The following is a 27,199-nucleotide window of genomic DNA, read 5'->3' on the forward strand; positions in this document are numbered from 1 at the left end:
CCAAGTGACAGAATTTGGAGGATAAAACAGAGGTCACAGGGGCAAAAGTTGAATCCCTGAGAATGACTGTTACAATAAAAACACAGTTCTGAATTGCAGCAATTAAGAATTACAATCCTGTAACTGTATAAAAGGAAAACATTTATAATAGCTCAGTTTGAGTCCAGGGTAAACATGGTTAAATCCTGGTACTATCCTTTCACCTTGCTATCAAGTGTAAAACATTAGAACGACAAAGAGAACAAAAGACTCAAAACAGACACGACAAAAGATTTGAGAATACTTATAGTTTTAAAGCAACACCCATGGAATCCTGTAACAGGCATCATTCACCACAAGACATCAAGTGCACCAAGCTTCCGGAAGTTCCATTCCTCCTTTGTATTAGTTCTCTGAAAATATTACAACAGATGGAAGTTCTCCAAGAGGAAATTACAGCAACCCCTTCAGCATCTGTGAAGGGTGTATATATACTAGCGGTGGTCTACAGAAAATATCTGAGTTCTGCGTTATCTCAGTCTTTACATTCTCACCAACTCTTTAAGATATTATGTCAAAAATTTATTACACATTTAATACACAGTGCAGGCATTTTAATGCTCTGTCAGAAGATATTTAGCTTTATAAGAACAGCTAAGTCGGTCTGAATATTTGGAGTTAATGTATAGAAAACCCGACTGTAGGCTGGTACACTCTGTCTCGGACCTGTCAGTTGTGACTTTGACTGCCGCTGGTGGTGAGTTGTTGGTCTGGCTGAGTTGGCTCAGCCTCTTGTCCTTTCCTGTGGGTATTGATTCCCAAAATTGTCGCTGTATGTACCTGTTTCTTTCCTTCTGCGCTATTGGTTCTGTCCTGTCAAAATTGTCTGAGTCAAATGCCTCCAGACATCCTGTGTGGGCAGTTGATGTGCCAAAATTGCCCCTAGAGTCTCATCTGCCTCTGTGAACTTAAAGAAATTGGGTGGTGTATCAAACAGATGATCTATCTCATTCATGAGAAAAAACAGGTTCTCCACTCTGTCATACATCATTTGCCCTGTGGCTGGCCCTGTGTCCTTTGAACTGCTGGGAGCTTTTGCAATCTCTGCCACAGCATGGGCATCAATTCTCTTGTTATAGTTGTCCAAAGTGAGCAGTCTACCCACGCTGCTCAAAATGTTAGGGAGGCCTCTGTTCTGCAGTGTTACAAACTTCTCCAGGAACCTGTTGATTTCTGTCTGCATGTCTTGTGTCCTTCTTTCCAAGGTTCCAATCAAGTTTCTCAGAGTAACAACTCTCTTGGCTATGGCAATTGTTTCTGTTCTGTTGTTGATTCCCATGGTGGCCAATTGAGTGCTGGTCTTGTAATTCAGGATATTGATCATCCTGGTAGCTGCTTCTGGCATGTGCCCAAGGCTTGCCCTTGCTCTTTGTATCTCTTTGTTAGCTTTGGTGATGAGCACCATTTGTTCATCCATGGTTTCAATGTATTGCCACTGTTTGGCAATGGATCTCCCAATGTTGCTCCACAACACTGCTTTCATGTCAGCTGTCACCCTTTCCAGTGCAAGCTCCTTTTCCAGCTCAGCAATCCTTCTCTTAAGGGTTTTCACCTCTCTTTCCTTGGCTGCCTCATTTTGTTTGCTTTTATCAAATCTCTCATGAACATTAGCCAAGTTCTGTTTGAGCTCATCCAGCTCTTTCATTTGAGCTTCCATAGCTCGGATCTCTGCTTGTAGCTTTTGCATGTCTAGACTAGCAGCCTGTTCTGATGTTGTAGTTGTTGCTGCTGTGGATGGCGCTGTAGTTTCTGTTTGCTGAGGAGGAGGAGTGATGATCGGAGGTACTTCCTCTAGATTTATTATTAATGGAGGGGGCTGGGAGGATTGACCTTCCCCTTTTTGTTTCATGGCTGCCTCTAGTGATGCTTTTGCAGCCTCAGCCTGTCCTAGTTGGTCTTGGACCCTGACCAGCTCTTTATATAAGGATACCAGTAGGTCTGTGGTATCTTTTTCCTGTCTTTGTTGGGCAACTTCATCGGCCTGTGGATGGATGGTGGCCGGAAGCTTGATCTTCTTTCTAAGGGCTGCCATGTCTGCATCCCTTATCTTCAGCAGTTCTTGGATGCCTTTGACATCCTTGGGGTCATGTCCAATATCTATTATTACCTCCTCCAAGGATTTGATTCTGTTGTCCTTGGCCTGTGAGGATGCTCGCTCCAATTCTAGCTGGGATGATGTATTGTCTAGGCTGCTCTTTAACTTGTAATTTTCCAGTGTCTCATCTGCCAGGGAGGCATACACCATTTCACCCGTTTGCTTGTGTAACTCTATCTTATCCATGGGGTGAATATCTTTAGCCAGAACCTCCATATTGGTTCTTAAATAGTCTGAGGTGGACTGAGGATGTAGAGTTGTGGGCATAAAATGGCTCATTATCATTTTGCCCTCACTTACATCAAAAGCAGACATTAGTCTCTGCTGGTTGCTGGGGGCTAGTTTTAACAAGTGATCATAAAGTTGCACTTTTATGGGATCACTCCTTCTTTTGATTTCAATGAACTGTTGCTTTATACTTGAGTGCCCCTCTCTATGCTGGCCAGAAGAGCTGACCTCTCCTCCCATTGTCATATCTGGTCCTCTTTGAGATGAGCTGGCCGAGATTTCTCCACTGGGTGGGCCCATGCCCATGGCCTGCCTTACTGCCATGTCCTCCTCTTGGGAGTCATTCAATCTTTGTCTCTTCTCTCCTCTGATAAAGGATGAAGTCTGGGGAGTCTCTCTCTCTCTCTTTCTGGTTAAGTCCTCCTTTTGAGGTGTTTGGAGGACTGAGCTGTCCACATTTATGTCTGTTCTTGGAGGCAACTCTGTTTGGGGCTGCTGTTCTGTAGAACCAGGCAAATCTGTCTCTTTACCTTGCTGTAATGGCTGCTGCCCACTAGTTTGTGGTTCATCTTGTTGCTGCCCCAACTCCCGTTCTTCCATTTCTTCTTGCTGCTGTAGCAATGTATCAACCTGTTCTTCTGTTAGTATAGGTGGCTGTTCCACCTGTTTGCCTTTGTCCTTGCTTGCTGATTGGGTTGTCTGCTCGGCAGTTCGCTGTTGTGTTGCTGGTGTTGTGGTGGCTGCCCCAATTTGCCTCCTGTAGGAAGTAGGCACCTGTCCACAAGTTTCCAAGTCAGCTTGTTTTTGGACATTTCTAGCCTCTTGCTCAAGTATTTCTTCATTAGTCATTTGCTCTATTAATGTGCCCTCTTCCCAGTCTGGTGCATTTGCATATTTCTCAATTTCAGGTAGTCTTGCATGTGCATAGTTGCCTAACTTATACCTGATCCTCCTGAGAGAAATAGAGTGGTTAGGGTCATATGGAATCCACTCAAAACTAGCTTTCAGCTGGAGGCCTTCCAGGATTCTGTCTGCCTCTTTCCAGCCTTCCTCCTTCCTGTTGTATAAGAAGGGACCTAGCTGATTTCTCACTTTCAACTGTGATTTCTTGTTTCTACTCTGAAAGTGTAGGTAATCTGAGTTCCCAAATTGCCTGAAATATTCTAAGGCAAACAGTCTCATGGGAACGTACCTTGGCAGCCTAAATGGATTTAATTCACATCCATACACCCTAATGACTGTGTGATTCTGGTAGAAGTACCAGTTGCCAATGTTGTAAAGCTTGTTCAGATGAAGAATTCTCTTCATTTCATCGGTCAGCCTGGGAGGAGGGGCACCTTGCAGCACTGTTAGGGCTGGATGTACAAATAAGTCAATAAATTCACAGTATGTATAAGGAGATACTGAAGTACAATGGAACACAGGGGTCCAAAAAACAACTGATCTTGGGGTTCCTTGGGCGTTGAGTGGCCTCAAAGGGACAGAGAAGGTAGCTGGCTGGTTGAACAAGAACAGATGATATATGTAGGAGGTGTATCTGAACAGCCTCTCCCTCTTCAAGTTCATGAACTGGTCATGAATCTTCTCAGCTATATAGGTTGCATAATCATAGTGGATAGCTGGAGGCTTACCCGGGGCAAATATGGACAACATTGCCAATATGCTGTCATCTACATCTTCCAGTCCTCTGAATCCCAGGACATATCCAATTAAGTCCACCATCATCCTGCCCAACTCATTCAGGTATTGGTACCCAATGGGAGGGGTTCTGACTGCTTCAGAGCTAGGTGTGACAAACAGTTGGTTAATCTTCACAATCTGGTCATTGGATAGGTTATTTCCTCTCTTTATCAAATCTTGCATGGAAAGAGGGGTTAATTTCTTGGCTGTGTGGAAATGCAGCATCTGATTAATACTCTCTGGAGTAATCTGGAACAAAACTAGGCCTGTGGGGCTAATGACTGCCCTTTGGCTGGGGTCATAGCACTCTTGGCAACTGTAGATAAGCTCTGGCATGGGATTAACTTGGGGGAGGTTATATATGGGCAAATTTGATTCCCAAATTCCCAGAATATCTGCTCCACTCATATGCTGGGCTCTCAACTCATTTAACATTAGGACATTATACTTAGTTCCCATAGGGAACCAGTCTAACATCTGGTAGTCCATGTCTCCCAGGGGCTTCCATGCCAATTCTTGATGGGGAGCATTGATAGGCTTGATATTAAGAGCAATGGGGGGCTCCATAGCTTGTGAAGGGATAAACAGTTGCAATTGGACAATTGAGTGGCAAAGACAGACTGCAGATTGCCCTCTGTGGTAAAACTTGATTTTCTGAACTGTCAGGAGGGAACTTACCAGCTAGAAATTGAAATACTGCTGGTAATTGGTTACAGAGACTCTTTTGGTGTTCAATTTGGCTCCTGGTAGTAATTCAGAGGTATTCAGAGGGGCATTGGCCGAGAACACGCAGGACGAGGGGTTTTCAGCTGAATTGCGGTTTGTTAGCACTCTGCGAGGAAGTTTTGGATTTCACAGGGACAATGGTGGAGGTATAACTTGGTTCCAGTGGTGAAAAAGTTTGTTTTACGGTCCTATTGTGCCTGTGAGTAGTTTAGAGAAGAATGCAGGTCGTATGGAGGGTAGAGCAGGATAAATACCTGTAATTCGACGTGCAGAGGTCGTGGTAAGGTGTGACGCAGGTACTGGAGCGGTCGCCTTGGTCGAATTCACAGGTTGGCGAAAATTCGGGCAGCAACGGTTAAGCAGAGCATTCAGCAGACATAATAGTAAAATGACGAAAAACACGGGTAAAATTGGTAAATATGGGTTTTTTACCAACTTGGCGCTTTTTTATGATGACGTCAGCATGACGTCATTGGTGGGTCACGGTGATGTGACGTCAGCTGACGTCATCGGAGAGGACGTGGCAGTGGGTGAATGGTCAAAGGGGCGGTGAGGTGGCAGCCCAGACAGCAGTGAGGTGGACCAATAAGAAAGGCGGGTACAAGCGGAGAAAGACGTGGCGCTGGGTCAGCGGCGAACCGGTGGTGGTCAAACCGTAGCGGTCACGGTTATAGCCTTAACTGCCGCGGTTTCTCGGGGCGGTTTGAGTACGGCGCAGAGGGTGTCAGACGGAGCTCCGAGATGGGTGAGCGCTTGACGCGTGGCGGAGGCATGACAAGGCGCAACGTCATCTTCTCGGGACATAACGTGCGGCCATCGGATGTGCTCCGATATTGATGAGGACCGTCGGATCTGATGGGCTTGATCCGACGGCTGACGGAGGAGGAAGGTGCACGTTCGATAATATGGGCGGAAAATATTAAAGTTTATGGGTTTTGTATGGTTTTTTCAAATGTTTTTATTCAAATCACCTGCGCTCGCATTTGGGAGTGTGCCGAAGGCGGATTTTGATTTTTGTAAGGTTTGCAAAGGATTTTATAGGCCAAAGGGGTTTGGAGAGGGGTTTTAAAGAGGGGTTTATACCCATGCAAAGGTATTTTGAGGGGGAATGAGCTGCAGCAAAGGGATAATCTCAGAGATAGGTTCACCATGGTGGCCAGATGCCACTATGATCCCTATTTGCAGATTTCACGGCTATTATGCCTAGGGGAGGGAATATATAACATTTAGGGCTTTATACACCTTAGTGTTACTACTATTAGGGCAAGGGGTAGAATAAGGGATTTAAATAGTAGAGTTAGCAGTTAGTAAAGTGAAGGAGGGGAATCTTTGAGAAAAGGGATGTTACTGATGGAGTAAGGGGGAATAAGTGAAGTTAGTGATGCCTTCTGCTGTGAATCCATGAAATTCACCACCTTTTGCTGATATGTCCATTGCCTTGGCAAAACATCTTTGACAACTGTGTAATGGTGAACCTGTCCTTTCTGCAACCACAACTGCCTACCCAACTATTTCACCTAACATTTTTTGTTTCTTCTTGGAGGGGCACTTGGACTTGCAACCCTCAATTGCCTTTTTCTTTTCTTTGGCTTTTTCCTTTTTCTCTCTATCTACTTCTACCCTTATCTCCTCCAAGGTCCCAGATTAGACTTTTGGGAACCTTTGTTTCTCTACCTGAACTACTTGTCTGCCAAGATTAGGCTGTTTGGACAGACTTCTTTCTCTATTCTACAACTCAAAATTGAAACATGGCATGATCCAGATTAGACTGTTGAATCATCCACAAAAATGTAATAAGGTCCTCAATATCTGAAGTAACTTCACACACCTCTGATTACCTGGAAATATGGGATCTTTGTGCTAACAATGCAGAGCATATTTGGAATTTTAATAATCAATCATGAAATATGAAACCTATTACTATAGGCATCCAACAGTGGCTCCACATGGGGATGGTTTTTCTTTTGAAAGACCAAGAACAGCAGGTCAGATTGCCTTGTTCCTTGGATGTCCATCTTGATCTTTGAGATCTTATGCATGTAACCTGTCAAAATGGTGTGCTTCTTTTTTGGAGAACCTCTGATATTATCTGCCTGTTGCTGCTAGTTGCAGCTCTTGGGAAAATTTCTTTATACCATGTAAATCAAAAGAGAATATGTACAATTGCATATATACAATGAACCTTTGGATCCTTAACATATTGAACCATCATAATAGTGCTTCAGCATCCTGCCATTGACAGGACCTTCATCTAGTTCAGTCATAGTCAAGCTTTTAAGGAAATAAGTATTATTACCTTGTACTGCTTGGATGGCAAATGGTCCTTTCCATAAAGAATCAAACTTCCCATGTTTCCCTTTGTCTTCTCTTCTTGCATCCCACTTTAGAACTTTGTCTCCTAGATTGAAGTCTTCTGCTTTGGTTCTTCTGTCAAAGGCCTTTTTCAGTTTCTCTTGTAGTATCTGCACTCTGTTGAAGACTTGTTCTCTGGTCTGCTGTAAACAGATTATCTGGTTGATCCTTCTTTGCATGTCATTTGGCTCTGCTTGACTTTCTTGTAGAAGTTTCATAACTGGCACCCCTAGTGATGAGGGAAACCTGGCCTCTAATCCGTAGACTAACTCATATGGGCTGGTCCCAATTGATCTTTTGGTGGTTAATCTGTCTGCCCACAAAGCATTGACTAGTTTCTTATGCCAGTTCTTTTTGTTTTCTTCCAGCACTTTCTTAATGATGTTTATCAGGCTTTTGTTTGATGATTCAGCAAGACCATTTCCCTGAGGATAGTAAGCTGTAGAATGGCCCAAAGTAATATGAAATTTATGGCAAAAGTTTACCATTTTCTTGGATCTGAAGGCAGCAGCATTATCTGTTATTATCTTGTCTGGGCAGCCAAATCTGGCCAGTATATTGTTCTCTAGGAATTGAATGATCACTGAGTCATTTGCTTGTCTACATGGGGCAGCTTCAATCCACTTGGTGAAGTAGTCTGTTGCTGTTAGAATCCATCTGTGTTGTCCTGAAGATGAGGGGTGAATTTCTCCAATGAAATCCAAGCCCCATTGTTGAAAAGGTCTCTCTGTTGCAATGGGCCTCAAAGGAAGTGGCAGCAGCTGTCTTTTGCCTTCAAACAGTTGGCACTTGTGGCATGATGTTGTGAATTTCTTCATATCTGAGAACATAGTGGGCCAGTAATAACCGGCCCTTAATATCTTGTCCACAGTGGATTTCCAGTACAGATGTCCACCACAGTCTCCAGCATGGAATTCTTGCATAATTTTATCAGTTTCATTCTCAAGAAGACAGTGCAGCAAAATACCTTCATGGTTTTTCCAGAGTAGATTCTCATCTAACACACAGAATTTGGATGTTTTCATTTTTAGGAACCTAGACTTAGTTCTGGACAGTCCTGGGGGAGCACACAGGTTTTGTAACACATAACAGATATCAGAATACCATGGAGATTGTTCAAAGGCTACATTGATCTTTGGAGTCGCCAGCTCTGTTTCACTGTCCAGTTGATTTATATCTAAGGCTTGGAAATTTGCTTCTGTCATTAACTTAGCCAAACCCTGCCCTTTTATCAACTTTGTAGGTTTGATTTCGATGTCAAATTCAAGTATGTTTGCAATCCATTTTCCCCTCCTTCCTTCTAAGTTTTCTTGGGTGAGAATGTCTTTAACAATAGGACTTGGTACATAAGCCACAACATGAGAGTAAAGGATATAGATCCTAAAATCTTTTATAGCTTTGATTAATGCATAGGCTTGTTTTTCCATTATTTGGTACTTCAAAGGAGCATCTCTAAGGGCTCTACTGAAGAAAGCAATGGGCTTTTCATTCCCTTGATCATCTTTCTGCAATAAGACAGCAGCAATAGTATATTGGGAGGCAAAGGAGAAAATGATAAAGTCTCTGTCAAACTGAGGGTTAGTTAGTACCGGGGTTCGGGTTAAAGCCAGTTTTATGCTTTCAAAGGCTTGCTTTGCTTCCACAGTCCACTTAACCTTTGAATCTTTCTTTAGCATATTGTTTAGTAGTCTGATCAATTCTGCTAAATTTGGGATGAACCTTCTTAGAAAATTGAGTTTTCCTAAGAATCCTTGCAATTCTTTAACATTCCTAGGGTGAGGCATTTGTAGGATTGCTTGTATCCTATCTGGATCAATTCTTATGCCATCTTTTGAAATGATGTGTCCTAAGAGTTTCCCTTCTTCCAAACCAAATAAAGACTTCTTGGGGTTTAAGGAGATGCCATATTTTCTACATGTTATGAAAATCTGTCTTAAATGTTTCAAATGTTCTTGGTCAGATTTTGAAAAGGGTGTAAGATCATCCAAGTAAATGACCAAGAAATCATGAATTTCTTTTGCAAAAGCAATGTCCATTGCTCTTTGAAATGTTGCCCCTGCATTCTTCAATCCAAAGGGCATTTTCACATACTTGAAAGTACCCCATGGGGTAGTAAATGCAGTCTTGTCTTGATCATCAGGGTGTACCAGGATTTGATTGAAGCCTGAGAAGCCATCCAACAGTGATATTCTTGAGGCTCCTACTACTCTTTGAAGAATATGGTCCATTTTGGGTAAGGGATAGTTGTCTTTGAGTGAAACTTGATTCAGATTCCTTAAGTCTACACAAAGTCTAATCTCACCAGTTTTCTTTCTTGTAGGGACCAAATTTGAAATCCAGTCAGAGAACCTGATTGGTGCTATGATCCCAGCTTTGAACATTTTTTGTAATTCCTTTTCAATGGAAGGAAGAAGCACAGGATTGATTCTTCTCAATTTCTGTTTGAATGGTTTTTGATTGGGCTTGAGGGGAATGGTGTGCTGTATAACAGAGGTATCATAAGACTTCAAGTCTTCATAACCCCAGGCAAAGACATCTTGGAACTCCTTAAAGAGGTCAACATATTTGGGTTTTTGGTCCGGGGGCAAAGCAGCAGATAGCTTTATTATTTTAGGCTTGTCAGGGGTACCAATGTTACATTCTTCAATTGTTGCATCTAATGGCTGCATCTTTGGTTTCCTGGAAACATCATTTGAGTCAAAAATATCCTCTAGTGGGGTAAGGCCTGCTGGCAGAAGATTGTCTTTGAGTTGTATGATTTCATCTTCAGCACTGCCCAGCTCTTCACAATCAATTTGGTGAATTTGCTGAATGTTTTCTTTGTTGAATATGGTTGGACTGAGTAGTTGTTTTGCTGTCCTAGGTGACATTGGGTGAGCAGACTGTTGAAACTGTAATTGTGATTGACTTGCTCCATTAGTAATTTGAGATTGACTTGCTGTCTCAAGATCAATATTTAATCCTGTAAACTCTTGTTGCAAGTTTAGAAAGTTGTTTATTTGCCTATCATTCTCAAATACTTGCCACTCTTTGACATTGTTTGGGATAGAAGGCCTATATTTGACTTCTGCTGTGAAACAATTGTTGGGCTGCAATGGGAATTTGAAGGTGCTGGCAAATGTTGCCAGGCTATGTGCATGAAGGTTATGACCCCTTGGAATCTTTGTGAGAACAAACTCGGAGAAAGTTTCTAATATTTCAATTACAGCAGACCTATAGGACCTTAATCTTTTGTCATTGGTGACGAAATCCCCTTTTACTTGTTGAATTATTAGATCAGAGTCCCCCATGATTGAGAGGCTATGTGCTTTTAATGATTTTGCAATTTTGAGGCCTAGTAGCAGAGCTTCATACTCTGCCATGTTGTTAGTGCATTTAAAGTTCAATCTATAAGCCCTGCCTTGTGCACAGGCTTTCTCTTTGTTATGTATCCACACTCCAGCCCCTGCCCCTAACTTGTTGACTGAGCCATCAAACTCTAGGACCCACAGACTATCTTGCTGGTCAGGGGATCTTAAATTCTTTTCATGGGATGGCCATGTGAGCATGAGTTGAGGTTTCCTTTTCCATTTGTCTCCTAGAATAGTTTCATCATTTGTTTGACAAATTTCTACAATCGGTGGAGGGTGAATGGGAGCTGTTGGACTGATTGAAAGTTGGCAGGAGTCACTTATTTGACCGATGTTTTGTTCTTGTATGGGTATTTCAGTCTTAATGTCATCGTTCAAGGAGCTTGTGCTGTCATTGAATAGAATGAAGGAATCTATGTCTGAATGGACAGCATATATTGGAAAGTTTTGAGGTTTTTCTTCACTGCTGACCATGTATTTCATGAGTGTTTCCCTATAAAGTCTTTTAGGTTGTCCAAAGACAGAGATGGTTGCATATGACATGTCTAATTGCAGGGAGCCTTGGAGTTTGGCTCCCCATGATCTTGATAAAAGCATCCCATATTTGGGTGGGATATCAGCAACAACAACATCCATTAAAATGGTTTTGTTGGGAAATTGGACTAAGGACACACACAAATCCTTAATCAGGCCCAAGCATTTGACTTGACTAGAATCAAAAGAAAACAGGTCTTTGTATGGTCTTGTTATATCCAAATTTAATCTTTCCATGACTGCTTTTGGCATGAGGTTATGAGATGCACCTGAGTCAAACATTGCATTGTGCAGTATTTTATCATGAACATGCAAACTGACATAAAAAGGTAAGACCCCTGTGACTACTGTTTTTCCATCCACCTCTGGACCAAACAGTAATTCTGGAGTGTCATCTAGCACATTTACATCATCTTTGTTGTTGGTGAGCTGAAGGGATTTTTTGATCTGTTGTTTGTATATGTCATGCTTTGCTAACTCTGAGAGGGGAATTGCTACCTTTAACTTGCCAATCTCTACTCCTAAGTCAAAGGGTTTATCCACCTGAATTTTAAGGTCACGGACAGCAGTCTTTTCCTTGTTTAGTGACTCTTCTGGTTGGATTTCATCTTGATTTTGGAACCTGCCCCTCATGCCCATGTCTTGAGGGGTAATGTTCGGATTTGGGTGAGAGGATGAAGTTGCTGTGGGCTCTTGTGATGTAGGCAGTAGTTCAGTGACCTCCACTACTTCCTTTGCAGGTAAGTTTGTTTTGTGATTAGGTTCAATGACTGAGTCTTCTTTAGATTGTTGTTTATCCTTTACCTTTTCTGGCTGATTTGCATTCACAGTCCGACTTCTTAGTTTGTACTGCTTATGAACTTCATATACAGCAGTATCATATCCTTGCTTGAAGTCAAAGGATTCTCCTGATTGTGTTTGGAATGTTTTGTTTTCATCCTCATCATGGTCTTCCTGTGTCAGGAAAACATGGCTTTTACCATCCAGCCCTATTAAATTGATCTCAGGATCTTCATTGAGCTGATTGGCTGAGGAGGTTTCTGCATAATTTTCTTGAAAAGGGGGTCTGACATCTTGGTCAGCACCTGTTTTTCCTGTATTGGGGTTTTGTGTTCTCCTAAAATTTGGGTTTCTAGGAGTATTGTTCTGTGGCGCTTCCCAGGATGACTTTCTTTCTACTGATTCCACTCTCTCCCCTAGTCTTTTCATGCTGTTTAGTATTGCATCCAACTTCTGATCAAAGCCAGAGGGCTCTTCCTTGAAACCAACCTTCTTTTCCAGCTTTGCCCTGTTTCTTTTGGCAATTAGGTTGGCCTCTACAGTGACTGCAACTCTTTGGGCTTCAGCAAGGGTTGGAGGGTCTCTTTCTCTCAACTGATATGCCATATCAGAATCAAAACCATCAGGGAAATTGTAAAGGGCCAAATCAGGAGGCGGCCTTAAGTTCTGGGGAATAGCATTGTATATGTTATTGAACCTAGCACAATATTCTAAAACTGTTTCTTGGGGACCTCTTCTAATGGTGTTGTATTCCCCAAGTATATGGTGTGGATCTCTCTTTTTCTCCCATCTGTTAGTAAATTCCTGGTATAAAGCTTCAGGGGTTGCAATTGAATTTGCATTTAAAGACCTAAACCAAGTTCTGACATCTCCAGTTAGGCTCTGGACAAAAATTCTCATTCTCACACTGTCATCATCTATTTCAAAGGTCTCAAAGTGATCTTGCATCTTCTTGGCATGCTGGGTAGCTGTCATAGGTCCCTGGGAGTCGAAAAATGAGAGTCTAGTTTGGTAATCATGTGGTAGAGCTGGAGCGTTAGCTGGTATCTGCAGAGGTGCATATCTGTTAGCCATATTTATGGGATTTATAGGGTTGATAGGGACAAATGGACCAGCTGGTATCACAGGTATAACAGGGGTAACAAGAGGGGAATTGATTGAAGGATTATGTGCAGAAGGTGAAGATGGGAGAGGAGGACTTTGAGGTGTTGATGATGAACTAGGCGAATTAGGTGTGGAACGGAAAAGGACTTTACAAGGAGTTGGTATGAGGATAGGTTGGTCTAAACTTATGACTGGATCAGCAGGGCTCTCCTGCTTGTGCTGTTTCCTTATGTTTTTTGTGATGATGTTTGGATTATTAACAATGACAGGCTGATCAGGGTCAGGATGTGCCCTAGTGTGCCTTGGGTTTCTTTTAGGAGCCAGCTTCTAAGTGTTCTCTCAGAGCTTTATACAGAAGTTTCGTATTTACAAGGGCTAAGTAAGAACTCTGGAATGACTATATATGTTTCAAGGCTAGGATAAGTTTCCCTAGTTAGCTCTTCCTTAAGACTGAGAAACAGTCCTAAGATGTCTTGGCTAGTTTCAGGCTTGATGAAAGCTTTGAAAATAGATAGTGATTGAATATTCTTAATTCCCCAGTGGAGTCGCCAATTATGTTAACACCCAGGTTGTTCCCTATGACTCCCAAGGGAATACGGCCGGGGTAACCACTAACCAGTCTTTGGATCACTGTTTCTAGCCAAACAGTGATCAGAGAGGGCTCTCTCTTTATGATTTTATATCTACAGTGATGGTGTTTTAGGCTAGGTATTAGGTGCAGGTTATTTTTGTGTTTTGGTTGAAGAAATTCCCTTGGACTTCAGTGATGTAGTTTTCAGATGTGTTGAATATCATTGGGCAATGGAGTCTGTGGCTAAATGTGTTTGAATCTGTGAGATGAAGGATGGAACTTACAGGGCCTTTTGAGTGCTTCACTAAAACATAATTTGGCTAAATGACAGGAAACAAGCAGCACAAAGTGAAAGCATTTAAGAATTTCCACTTATAGTTTACCTATTTCCAAGTGACAGAATTTGGAGGATAAAACAGAGGTCACAGGGGCAAAAGTTGAATCCCTGAGAATGACTGTTACAATAAAAACACAGTTCTGAATTGCAGCAATTAAGAATTACAATCCTGTAACTGTATAAAAGGAAAACATTTATAATAGCTCAGTTTGAGTCCAGGGTAAACATGGTTAAATCCTGGTACTATCCTTTCACCTTGCTATCAAGTGTAAAACATTAGAACGACAAAGAGAACAAAAGACTCAAAACAGACACGACAAAAGATTTGAGAATACTTATAGTTTTAAAGCAACACCCATGGAATCCTGTAACAGGCATCATTCACCACAAGACATCAAGTGCACCAAGCTTCCGGAAGTTCCATTCCTCCTTTGTATTAGTTCTCTGAAAATATTACAACAGATGGAAGTTCTCCAAGAGGAAATTACAGCAACCCCTTCAGCATCTGTGAAGGGTGTATATATACTAGCGGTGGTCTACAGAAAATATCTGAGTTCTGCGTTATCTCAGTCTTTACATTCTCACCAACTCTTTAAGATATTATGTCAAAAATTTATTACACATTTAATACACAGTGCAGGCATTTTAATGCTCTGTCAGAAGATATTTAGCTTTATAAGAACAGCTAAGTCGGTCTGAATATTTGGAGTTAATGTATAGAAAACCCGACTGTAGGCTGGTACACTCTGTCTCGGACCTGTCAGTTGTGACTTTGACTGCCGCTGGTGGTGAGTTGTTGGTCTGGCTGAGTTGGCTCAGCCTCTTGTCCTTTCCTGTGGGTATTGATTCCCAAAATTGTCGCTGTATGTACCTGTTTCTTTCCTTCTGCGCTATTGGTTCTGTCCTGTCAAAATTGTCTGAGTCAAATGCCTCCAGACATCCTGTGTGGGCAGTTGATGTGCCAAAATTGCCCCTAGAGTCTCATCTGCCTCTGTGAACTTAAAGAAATTGGGTGGTGTATCAAACAGATGATCTATCTCATTCATGAGAAAAAACAGGTTCTCCACTCTGTCATACATCATTTGCCCTGTGGCTGGCCCTGTGTCCTTTGAACTGCTGGGAGCTTTTGCAATCTCTGCCACAGCATGGGCATCAATTCTCTTGTTATAGTTGTCCAAAGTGAGCAGTCTACCCACGCTGCTCAAAATGTTAGGGAGGCCTCTGTTCTGCAGTGTTACAAACTTCTCCAGGAACCTGTTGATTTCTGTCTGCATGTCTTGTGTCCTTCTTTCCAAGGTTCCAATCAAGTTTCTCAGAGTAACAACTCTCTTGGCTATGGCAATTGTTTCTGTTCTGTTGTTGATTCCCATGGTGGCCAATTGAGTGCTGGTCTTGTAATTCAGGATATTGATCATCCTGGTAGCTGCTTCTGGCATGTGCCCAAGGCTTGCCCTTGCTCTTTGTATCTCTTTGTTAGCTTTGGTGATGAGCACCATTTGTTCATCCATGGTTTCAATGTATTGCCACTGTTTGGCAATGGATCTCCCAATGTTGCTCCACAACACTGCTTTCATGTCAGCTGTCACCCTTTCCAGTGCAAGCTCCTTTTCCAGCTCAGCAATCCTTCTCTTAAGGGTTTTCACCTCTCTTTCCTTGGCTGCCTCATTTTGTTTGCTTTTATCAAATCTCTCATGAACATTAGCCAAGTTCTGTTTGAGCTCATCCAGCTCTTTCATTTGAGCTTCCATAGCTCGGATCTCTGCTTGTAGCTTTTGCATGTCTAGACTAGCAGCCTGTTCTGATGTTGTAGTTGTTGCTGCTGTGGATGGCGCTGTAGTTTCTGTTTGCTGAGGAGGAGGAGTGATGATCGGAGGTACTTCCTCTAGATTTATTATTAATGGAGGGGGCTGGGAGGATTGACCTTCCCCTTTTTGTTTCATGGCTGCCTCTAGTGATGCTTTTGCAGCCTCAGCCTGTCCTAGTTGGTCTTGGACCCTGACCAGCTCTTTATATAAGGATACCAGTAGGTCTGTGGTATCTTTTTCCTGTCTTTGTTGGGCAACTTCATCGGCCTGTGGATGGATGGTGGCCGGAAGCTTGATCTTCTTTCTAAGGGCTGCCATGTCTGCATCCCTTATCTTCAGCAGTTCTTGGATGCCTTTGACATCCTTGGGGTCATGTCCAATATCTATTATTACCTCCTCCAAGGATTTGATTCTGTTGTCCTTGGCCTGTGAGGATGCTCGCTCCAATTCTAGCTGGGATGATGTATTGTCTAGGCTGCTCTTTAACTTGTAATTTTCCAGTGTCTCATCTGCCAGGGAGGCATACACCATTTCACCCGTTTGCTTGTGTAACTCTATCTTATCCATGGGGTGAATATCTTTAGCCAGAACCTCCATATTGGTTCTTAAATAGTCTGAGGTGGACTGAGGATGTAGAGTTGTGGGCATAAAATGGCTCATTATCATTTTGCCCTCACTTACATCAAAAGCAGACATTAGTCTCTGCTGGTTGCTGGGGGCTAGTTTTAACAAGTGATCATAAAGTTGCACTTTTATGGGATCACTCCTTCTTTTGATTTCAATGAACTGTTGCTTTATACTTGAGTGCCCCTCTCTATGCTGGCCAGAAGAGCTGACCTCTCCTCCCATTGTCATATCTGGTCCTCTTTGAGATGAGCTGGCCGAGATTTCTCCACTGGGTGGGCCCATGCCCATGGCCTGCCTTACTGCCATGTCCTCCTCTTGGGAGTCATTCAATCTTTGTCTCTTCTCTCCTCTGATAAAGGATGAAGTCTGGGGAGTCTCTCTCTCTCTCTTTCTGGTTAAGTCCTCCTTTTGAGGTGTTTGGAGGACTGAGCTGTCCACATTTATGTCTGTTCTTGGAGGCAACTCTGTTTGGGGCTGCTGTTCTGTAGAACCAGGCAAATCTGTCTCTTTACCTTGCTGTAATGGCTGCTGCCCACTAGTTTGTGGTTCATCTTGTTGCTGCCCCAACTCCCGTTCTTCCATTTCTTCTTGCTGCTGTAGCAATGTATCAACCTGTTCTTCTGTTAGTATAGGTGGCTGTTCCACCTGTTTGCCTTTGTCCTTGCTTGCTGATTGGGTTGTCTGCTCGGCAGTTCGCTGTTGTGTTGCTGGTGTTGTGGTGGCTGCCCCAATTTGCCTCCTGTAGGAAGTAGGCACCTGTCCACAAGTTTCCAAGTCAGCTTGTTTTTGGACATTTCTAGCCTCTTGCTCAAGTATTTCTTCATTAGTCATTTGCTCTATTAATGTGCCCTCTTCCCAGTCTGGTGCATTTGCATATTTCTCAATTTCAGGTAGTCTTGCATGTGCATAGTTGCCTAACTTATACCTGATCCTCCTGAGAGAAATAGAGTGGTTAGGGTCATATGGAATCCACTCAAAACTAGCTTTCAGCTGGAGGCCTTCCAGGATTCTGTCTGCCTCTTTCCAGCCTTCCTCCTTCCTGTTGTATAAGAAGGGACCTAGCTGATTTCTCACTTTCAACTGTGATTTCTTGTTTCTACTCTGAAAGTGTAGGTAATCTGAGTTCCCAAATTGCCTGAAATATTCTAAGGCAAACAGTCTCATGGGAACGTACCTTGGCAGCCTAAATGGATTTAATTCACATCCATACACCCTAATGACTGTGTGATTCTGGTAGAAGTACCAGTTGCCAATGTTGTAAAGCTTGTTCAGATGAAGAATTCTCTTCATTTCATCGGTCAGCCTGGGAGGAGGGGCACCTTGCAGCACTGTTAGGGCTGGATGTACAAATAAGTCAATAAATTCACAGTATGTATAAGGAGATACTGAAGTACAATGGAACACAGGGGTCCAAAAAACAACTGATCTTGGGGTTCCTTGGGCGTTGAGTGGCCTCAAAGGGACAGAGAAGGTAGCTGGCTGGTTGAACAAGAACAGATGATATATGTAGGAGGTGTATCTGAACAGCCTCTCCCTCTTCAAGTTCATGAACTGGTCATGAATCTTCTCAGCTATATAGGTTGCATAATCATAGTGGATAGCTGGAGGCTTACCCGGGGCAAATATGGACAACATTGCCAATATGCTGTCATCTACATCTTCCAGTCCTCTGAATCCCAGGACATATCCAATTAAGTCCACCATCATCCTGCCCAACTCATTCAGGTATTGGTACCCAATGGGAGGGGTTCTGACTGCTTCAGAGCTAGGTGTGACAAACAGTTGGTTAATCTTCACAATCTGGTCATTGGATAGGTTATTTCCTCTCTTTATCAAATCTTGCATGGAAAGAGGGGTTAATTTCTTGGCTGTGTGGAAATGCAGCATCTGATTAATACTCTCTGGAGTAATCTGGAACAAAACTAGGCCTGTGGGGCTAATGACTGCCCTTTGGCTGGGGTCATAGCACTCTTGGCAACTGTAGATAAGCTCTGGCATGGGATTAACTTGGGGGAGGTTATATATGGGCAAATTTGATTCCCAAATTCCCAGAATATCTGCTCCACTCATATGCTGGGCTCTCAACTCATTTAACATTAGGACATTATACTTAGTTCCCATAGGGAACCAGTCTAACATCTGGTAGTCCATGTCTCCCAGGGGCTTCCATGCCAATTCTTGATGGGGAGCATTGATAGGCTTGATATTAAGAGCAATGGGGGGCTCCATAGCTTGTGAAGGGATAAACAGTTGCAATTGGACAATTGAGTGGCAAAGACAGACTGCAGATTGCCCTCTGTGGTAAAACTTGATTTTCTGAACTGTCAGGAGGGAACTTACCAGCTAGAAATTGAAATACTGCTGGTAATTGGTTACAGAGACTCTTTTGGTGTTCAATTTGGCTCCTGGTAGTAATTCAGAGGTATTCAGAGGGGCATTGGCCGAGAACACGCAGGACGAGGGGTTTTCAGCTGAATTGCGGTTTGTTAGCACTCTGCGAGGAAGTTTTGGATTTCACAGGGACAATGGTGGAGGTATAACTTGGTTCCAGTGGTGAAAAAGTTTGTTTTACGGTCCTATTGTGCCTGTGAGTAGTTTAGAGAAGAATGCAGGTCGTATGGAGGGTAGAGCAGGATAAATACCTGTAATTCGACGTGCAGAGGTCGTGGTAAGGTGTGACGCAGGTACTGGAGCGGTCGCCTTGGTCGAATTCACAGGTTGGCGAAAATTCGGGCAGCAACGGTTAAGCAGAGCATTCAGCAGACATAATAGTAAAATGACGAAAAACACGGGTAAAATTGGTAAATATGGGTTTTTTACCAACTTGGCGCTTTTTTATGATGACGTCAGCATGACGTCATTGGTGGGTCACGGTGATGTGACGTCAGCTGACGTCATCGGAGAGGACGTGGCAGTGGGTGAATGGTCAAAGGGGCGGTGAGGTGGCAGCCCAGACAGCAGTGAGGTGGACCAATAAGAAAGGCGGGTACAAGCGGAGAAAGACGTGGCGCTGGGTCAGCGGCGAACCGGTGGTGGTCAAACCGTAGCGGTCACGGTTATAGCCTTAACTGCCGCGGTTTCTCGGGGCGGTTTGAGTACGGCGCAGAGGGTGTCAGACGGAGCTCCGAGATGGGTGAGCGCTTGACGCGTGGCGGAGGCATGACAAGGCGCAACGTCATCTTCTCGGGACATAACGTGCGGCCATCGGATGTGCTCCGATATTGATGAGGACCGTCGGATCTGATGGGCTTGATCCGACGGCTGACGGAGGAGGAAGGTGCACGTTCGATAATATGGGCGGAAAATATTAAAGTTTATGGGTTTTGTATGGTTTTTTCAAATGTTTTTATTCAAATCACCTGCGCTCGCATTTGGGAGTGTGCCGAAGGCGGATTTTGATTTTTGTAAGGTTTGCAAAGGATTTTATAGGCCAAAGGGGTTTGGAGAGGGGTTTTAAAGAGGGGTTTATACCCATGCAAAGGTATTTTGAGGGGGAATGAGCTGCAGCAAAGGGATAATCTCAGAGATAGGTTCACCATGGTGGCCAGATGCCACTATGATCCCTATTTGCAGATTTCACGGCTATTATGCCTAGGGGAGGGAATATATAACATTTAGGGCTTTATACACCTTAGTGTTACTACTATTAGGGCAAGGGGTAGAATAAGGGATTTAAATAGTAGAGTTAGCAGTTAGTAAAGTGAAGGAGGGGAATCTTTGAGAAAAGGGATGTTACTGATGGAGTAAGGGGGAATAAGTGAAGTTAGTGATGCCTTCTGCTGTGAATCCATGAAATTCACCACCTTTTGCTGATATGTCCATTGCCTTGGCAAAACATCTTTGACAACTGTGTAATGGTGAACCTGTCCTTTCTGCAACCACAACTGCCTACCCAACTATTTCACCTAACATTTTTTGTTTCTTCTTGGAGGGGCACTTGGACTTGCAACCCTCAATTGCCTTTTTCTTTTCTTTGGCTTTTTCCTTTTTCTCTCTATCTACTTCTACCCTTATCTCCTCCAAGGTCCCAGATTAGACTTTTGGGAACCTTTGTTTCTCTACCTGAGCTACTTGTCTGCCAAGATTAGGCTGTTTGGACAGACTTCTTTCTCTATTCTACAACTCAAAATTGAAACATGGCATGATCCAGATTAGACTGTTGAATCATCCACAAAAATGTAATAAGGTCCTCAATATCTGAAGTAACTTCACACACCTCTGATTACCTGGAAATATGGGATCTTTGTGCTAACAATGCAGAGCATATTTGGAATTTTAATAATCAATCATGAAATATGAAACCTATTACTATAGGCATCCAACAGAACACAAGGTACAACAACTTATTGAGAAATAAGCATTGAAATCTTCAAATGTAGAAATTCAAGTTGAAGAAAAACAAATGAATATCGATCCAGTGAATATGACAAGCCAGTTGAAGTAAAAATATATTTTGATGTTGTAATTCAAACGATGAAAAATCCAAAAGAAGATTCTAAAGTTAATCAGGAAATTGCCAAAATCAAACCACAAGAACTCTTTATCAACATCCGAATCACAAAAACAGAGAATTCAATTAATCTACATATATGTATCACCCCGAACAAAAACAACAAACTTATGTTCCAAAGTCTACTAATGTCAATACAATTCAGTGTTGTGATAAAAATTCACAAGAAGTATCCAATAACTACAAAATTCCACAAAATATCAATTTAGGATGGTCAAATCCCTTCTCAGTTTGACAATTTTATTTATCACTTTGAAGATCCTATCATCTTGTATCATCAAAGACGAGAATTCGAATATTTCTTAAAGTTGCGAGTAGATTACAAGTCAAAGAAACAAGAGGACACACCTTATCAGCAATAAGCTTTGAGGACAAAGCTTTTTGAAAAGGAAGACGATGTTATGAATAAAATATATATAAAAATAATATAAATATAAATAATAATTATAATTATAATAATGATTAATTAATTAGTGTTTGTATAGAAGTGGTATGTCTCTAAGGACATGGCCGTTTATGAAGGGACCTGCCTAGGTATATAAGCAGGCCTTCATTTGTAACATTCTTATCATCTCATATCTCATATCTTTTATAATAAATATATTTGTCCTATCATAGATATTTATATATTTCAGATATTTTGCTACATTTATGAACTTTGTTTATAATACCCCATCTTTACAGCCCATACAATTCAAAAATACCACACTGACGGGGCACCTTCTCTGCATAGAAGAGCGTGAGAGTCAGGTTGAACAATAACTGATTTTATTCTTAATGGAAGAAGAATCTAGAGGAAGCGACCATTTGTTTTCCTCCATTGGCACCAGTCATATACCCACCATCGTGATCACATCTCTTAACAAGTTTCATAAACACGCACTCCTATTTTATAGTTGTTACTTCCCAATGGGCTTGAGATAACATACATGATTATGTGGTAATGTAACTGATAGTTGGTTACATGTAGGGTTCTGCAGGGTTTCATGGTTTCCAAAGAGGAACTGAAAGCATCTCGTGGTTTCCCGAGGCTTATATATAAATGGATGCACATATTCTATAATGAATAGACCTTTGCGATACAATAAAACATATTGTGCATTTGGATTCATTTCTTACGCAGAGAATAACAACCCAACACTAAAAGTGGAACCCCAGGATTAGAGTGGACAGAAGATACAATAAAATATATTGTGCAATTGGATTCAATTCTTACATAGAATTAACAACCCAGCGCTAAAAGTAGGACACCGGGATCAGAGTGGAAAACCCCGACTATGGTAAAAACTCCCATTAGAACACAATTACTTTTTGGTGTATCAACATACAATGGATTACATTTGTACAATGTGACATCCTTCAATACTCAATTGAAGGGACATTGAAGACACCAACAGTCATAGCAACTTCATAACATTAATAACACTTCAATATTTTCAACAAATTAAATCCATTGGTAATATCCCAAGTATTTAGTGGATATTAGTTAAACTAAAATGGTTTCTAATAGATATGATGAGTTCATTTTCCTCCGAAATAAGGAAACAAATTAATGGTCAAGACCTAAAAGCATATGAAACTAATAGGAATCTGACACTAAGGTTTCCAGATTGTATCAACAGGAGCTTGATCTGTAACCATGAGTATTATAGGCGTTTTCCTCCCTTGGAAAAAAAAATGAAAAGAAGAAGATATTTACAACTGTCCCAACTAGAAAAGGTGTTTTTCGTATGCTGTGATGGGGATGAGTCCATCTTCTAAGAATCTATGTAAACTGACAGTGTCCGGGTCCATCTCGTGAAGGCATTGTGTATCCGTAGACAGATCATGAACCAGTGTCCATAAAATTCCAGTGTGGGCATTGAAATCACCAGACGGAACTATCTTCTTCAGTTTCTGACTTGGTTTTCTGCCAGATATTCTGATAGTATTTACTATTTAGTACCACTAACTCCTGCAACAAAATCTGCTAATTTTTTTTAGTTTTTCTATTCAGCTAGACTTCTTGCAGTGTGGTATTTGATTTAATTTTCGTCAGTACTTTGAAATACATGATCTAACTGTAGCTTCCCCTTCCTGTTTGCATGTATGTCAACAAGTGATATGCCAACTACTAAATGCTTTTTAACATGCTTTTATGTATGAGATGTTCATTTCATAGCTGGATTACATCCCTCCTATTCTTCTTCCCACCATTTTTGTACACAATCATTTGTCTAAAATTGATAATGGCTTTTCTCTTATTTGAATGAGTTAATTGTGAGATAGAAAATCGTGCTGTTTTTTTCTCTCCAGCACTCAGAGAAACTATGTAATGCATATGCATCTTTACTTGAATATGTTTTCTATAAAACGCTTAGCAACTCTCTTTACAACCAAATCTGTTTCAAATTGGCACTTTGAGATAAAAGTTTCTCATATTATATATCTTAATGGTCCTCGTGTATCCTTGAATAGGATATGGAATAACGAAAAAAATAAGCCTCCTAATCTATTTTCTCTGTTTTCCACTTTCATCCCAAATCTTGAACTTTTTATACAGGTAGAGCGCATAAAGATTGCTAATAAACAACCCAAGATTTTCAGGACAGATTGATGAAGTAAATATGAAAGGATTTGCCAGCATCAGCTTATGATTTATGCTATTCGTACCCGTATAAAGGGTGATTCTGAATTGTATATTCACCTTAATGACTAAAATTCCAGTACTGAGACTCGGTTTCTATGGAAATATGCAGGCTAGTTCAAGGGGAGACGACATGTGTCTCTTTTTTGTTTGTTGCAATCCTAATTGTGGTTATCGATGGAAGGAGTGAGCAATTATAGAACCAACTAGAAAGCTAAATCAATTTATTTTGAGATGTAACCTTCAAATTATGTAGATTTGTACATCATGTTAAAATCAGCTTTGCTTCTCAACGACAGAATTCATCAATTTATTTATTTCGAGATGTAAGGTTCAGATCATAAACGTGTAGATTTTGTACATCTAGTTAAAATCAGCGTTGCTTCCCAATAACAGAATTCTTGTTAATGTGGTTAATGGGGATGGACGTACAGGAACTTAAGCAGTAGGCAACAACATGCTTCCCCTTTGTAAATGCACAAAATTCATGGGGTATGAAAGTTTGGTTGATTGAAATCTATGGAATCTATGCTTTTGTTTGAGGATGCAATGCTTTGATCTCAGAAGTAAGTTGAGCTGTTTGTAAAATGGATGGTTATATCTCATGTTTCTTTCCAGGGTAATAATATAAAACATATTTTTGATAATAACAGATGTAATATTGATAATCTCTATTCATGTTAGTAGCATTTGTCAGGGCCATGGTTGGTTAAATCGTTTGATTTGAATAATTGGCAGAGGTCAATAAAATTACAAAGTGGACAGAGTTGATTAAAACCCCATGGCAAGGCAGATTAATTTTATGTGAGGATCTGTAGAAATTGAATTGAAGTTAAATGCAGTTTCCAAAACGATATAACTGTTTAGAATAACCCATTGTACATGGTCATGTAAAAGCATAATTAAGAAGTCCATTGCCGCAGCAGATTCACGCTAAAGTACTGATTATCTACGCAAAAAATATTTGTTTACCAACCATAATTGTGTTTTTATTCGTGAAGACTTTAAGCATTACGATTGGAGAGTGATGATTTAAATTGGACTGGTTATATGTTGCAGTGTGTTTGAGAGTGATTGTTTAAATTGGAGGGGTTGTTTTAGAGAAAACTTTGAAAAGAGATATATTATTTGAAGTAGAAGTCATAATAGAATAAGAATATATAGATAAATAGTTAGTATCCTTTGCTTTTTATTGTAATATATCATAAAATAATGTATCTTTAATGTTTTTAATTTTTTTCCAATAATCACAAATTTTAGTTTTAGTGTAAATGTGTTTATCACTCATCATACAATTTAATAATATTTTACCATAAATTTCATAGTTATAGAAATAGTTAATATTATAAAAATAATTATTTTGATTTTTTAAATTATTAAAAGTGTAGTATGTCAAACTCACCTGGTTTCAATTAACTTGTTTCCTTGCAATGAGATACAATGCCCTGCCATGGTCACATAGAAATAGCCTAACATAATAAAACATGTATTCAATCATAAAACTAGATTATTTCTAAGAAATGATTTACTTATATTAGTGTTCAAAGTACATAAGTTATAAATTGTAATTAAGAGTTTTTTATTTTTCTATTTCTCACTTAGTTTTTGGTCAACTATATTTATATTTTAACTTTTTAATTTCTATTTGGCATTTGGTTAAATGTTTTGTAAATTACTATGAATATTTCATTGGAATGGTTCATCACAACAAAGATGATAAAATAATTGAAAATGATACTATAAAGGTTATTTTTCTTTTAGATATCAAATTCTTTAATAGCTGATTTTCTGCTTAAATGAATAAAATAGTTGAAATGTGATAAATAGAGAAACATAAAGAAATACACACACACCATATGAAATAACAAAAGTTTTATCTTGGAAAAACTTTATGGGAAAAAACCTAACTAAAATGTGTGGTTACTCTACTTTCTTTTCTTTGGTATGGAAATATGCAAATACAAAGGAAGATGTAATATCTATGAAGTTACTTGATATTTTTGGCTTGAATGGATGGTATAGAACCTTAACCCCCTTTGCTATACTCTAACTTCCAACTCCTACTTGATCCACTGAACTATGGAACAAAATACAATAGCATAGAATGGAACCCCTATTTCTAGTATCTCCACATTTAACATATCTTGATAGCCTACTAAGGGTAAGGTTTGACTCCGTCAACTATCAACTATAATTACAAATTTGGACCTTCTAGAATCTTCATGAAATTCCACATGTGGCTAGCCCTATGTGCATGAGTAATGGGGTGGCATCCCTTGTGCTATGGTAGTTAATATGGTAGGTCAACTTGCATGAGGCGTGACTTTTGTAAACAAACTTTGATTGACACAATTCTTGAATTGTTGGAAGGATCTCTGAGTGTATATCAGTGTTGTTGGGCCCTATGCTAAAGTGGGAAAGTTTTGACCCAAAAAAATGCATTTAACCCCTCAAAATGGATTTGGAAGGTTTCAAACCTCGATTCTCCAATGTGGGACTGACTATTAAAATGATTTTACAACTTGAATCCTCAAACGTTTCCACTTTGGAAGCATTGACATAGATGGAAAATAATATAATGATGCAATCCAAATCACTAAATATAATTGACTCATGTTTTTTACTTTGAAACAATGACAAACCAACTCAACTTCAATGTCTTTCTTCCTATTTATTCTCATAAATAACTCAACGATGTTATTTTTGGCTCTTCGTCTTCATATTTTTCTCTCTTATAGTCCTTCATCTTCCTTTAGTGTGTTGTCTTTGTCTTGTCATGTTGTTCTTTTCTTGTTAAACTAATTTGCACACTATGTTGAGCACATTGCTCCAACCATCTTCTACATGCTCTCATACTCACACTTTTGTCACATTGTTTATTGGCATTGTCTACCCACTCTATCCTAAATTATTATGCACCTTCTTACATTGTGCCAAAATTACATGCCACATTATTTTATTTATGTGTATACTCATTTTGTAGCATTCATGCTAATCTATTTGCACTTTTTCTCTCCTATGTTACATTATCTCTTGGTGCATACTATAAATATTTATGGTTAGTGTATTTATGTGTTGGTGCATGTGCATGTTGGATAATTATTTTAGTGCACTCATTGTTTACTTTAGTGCTTTGATGCACATAGAGAAAGTTAAACTTACTTAGCTATGCATGTTTTACTTTGCCTTACTTTATGGAAAGATTCATGGCATGCACAACTTTTGTTGATGTTTCTCTCATTCATAAAAAGAAATCTCATTGCATTTGTGTTGCATCTAATATTTTGCTTATGTAGTACCAGGGTTAATGAGACAGTGTAATTCCTATTGAGCAATTTGGTTTTGACTTCTATGATTTGCACTACCATTTTTAGACTTAGATCTTGGCTATTTTTTTATGGTCATAGTAACATAGTTTTGTAGCTTGCCTATGTATCCAAACCTCACACGATATTGGAGCCGAATATTTTTTAAAGGAAAGTTTAGTTGCAAAATATTTTTCTTCACATGCCAAGTATGCTCTTCTCTTGTACCTCTTGATGACTAAGACAATTAGAAATGCTAAAGAAAACTAGCGTTGAGGGGGCCATTTATTTGTAGTTCGATCTCCCAATACTCTTTTCTTGGAGATCACTAAAAAATCTCACCTCCAACTAAGTGATCATCCAATAGATTTCTTTGTGTGTGACTCATTGTTCAAAAATTTGAGTAGGCGAGTATGGTTGACCCTACACAAGTGCTAGTGAATTGCATGCACACTTTAGACCCATTTCCATAGCATCAAAGGTCTTCTTCTATTAATCTATTGAAGTATATGTCAATGTGGTTCCCCTCC

At 40.4% G+C, this 27,199-nt stretch overlaps 1 protein-coding gene across 4 annotated transcripts in view; it reads left to right on the forward strand.

Annotated features, from left to right (window-relative positions):
• Nucleotides 1–23,909, forward strand: part of LOC149142953 (DNA-directed RNA polymerases II, IV and V subunit 9B-like) — a 233,023-nt gene extending 209,114 nt beyond the window's left edge. For 2 of the 4 annotated variants that reach the window (XM_089447550.1, XM_089447553.1), the window contains exon 5: nucleotides 23,477–23,909. In XM_089447550.1, coding sequence (XP_089303676.1) covers nucleotides 23,477–23,554 — 78 coding nt within the window. In that variant the 3' untranslated portion in view covers nucleotides 23,555–23,909. Of the gene's footprint in view, nucleotides 1–23,280 lie in introns of all 4 variants that reach the window. The other 2 variants (XM_089447552.1, XM_089447551.1) reach the window with 2 other exon arrangements.
• The last annotated feature ends 3,290 nt before the right edge of the window (nucleotides 23,910–27,199 follow it).

Source organism: Pinus tabuliformis, chromosome X (assembly GCF_031772625.1).
Source record: "Pinus tabuliformis cultivar Carrire ecotype Pingquan chromosome X, CPIR1, whole genome shotgun sequence".
NCBI classification, from domain to species: Eukaryota; Viridiplantae; Streptophyta; class Pinopsida; order Pinales; family Pinaceae; genus Pinus; species Pinus tabuliformis.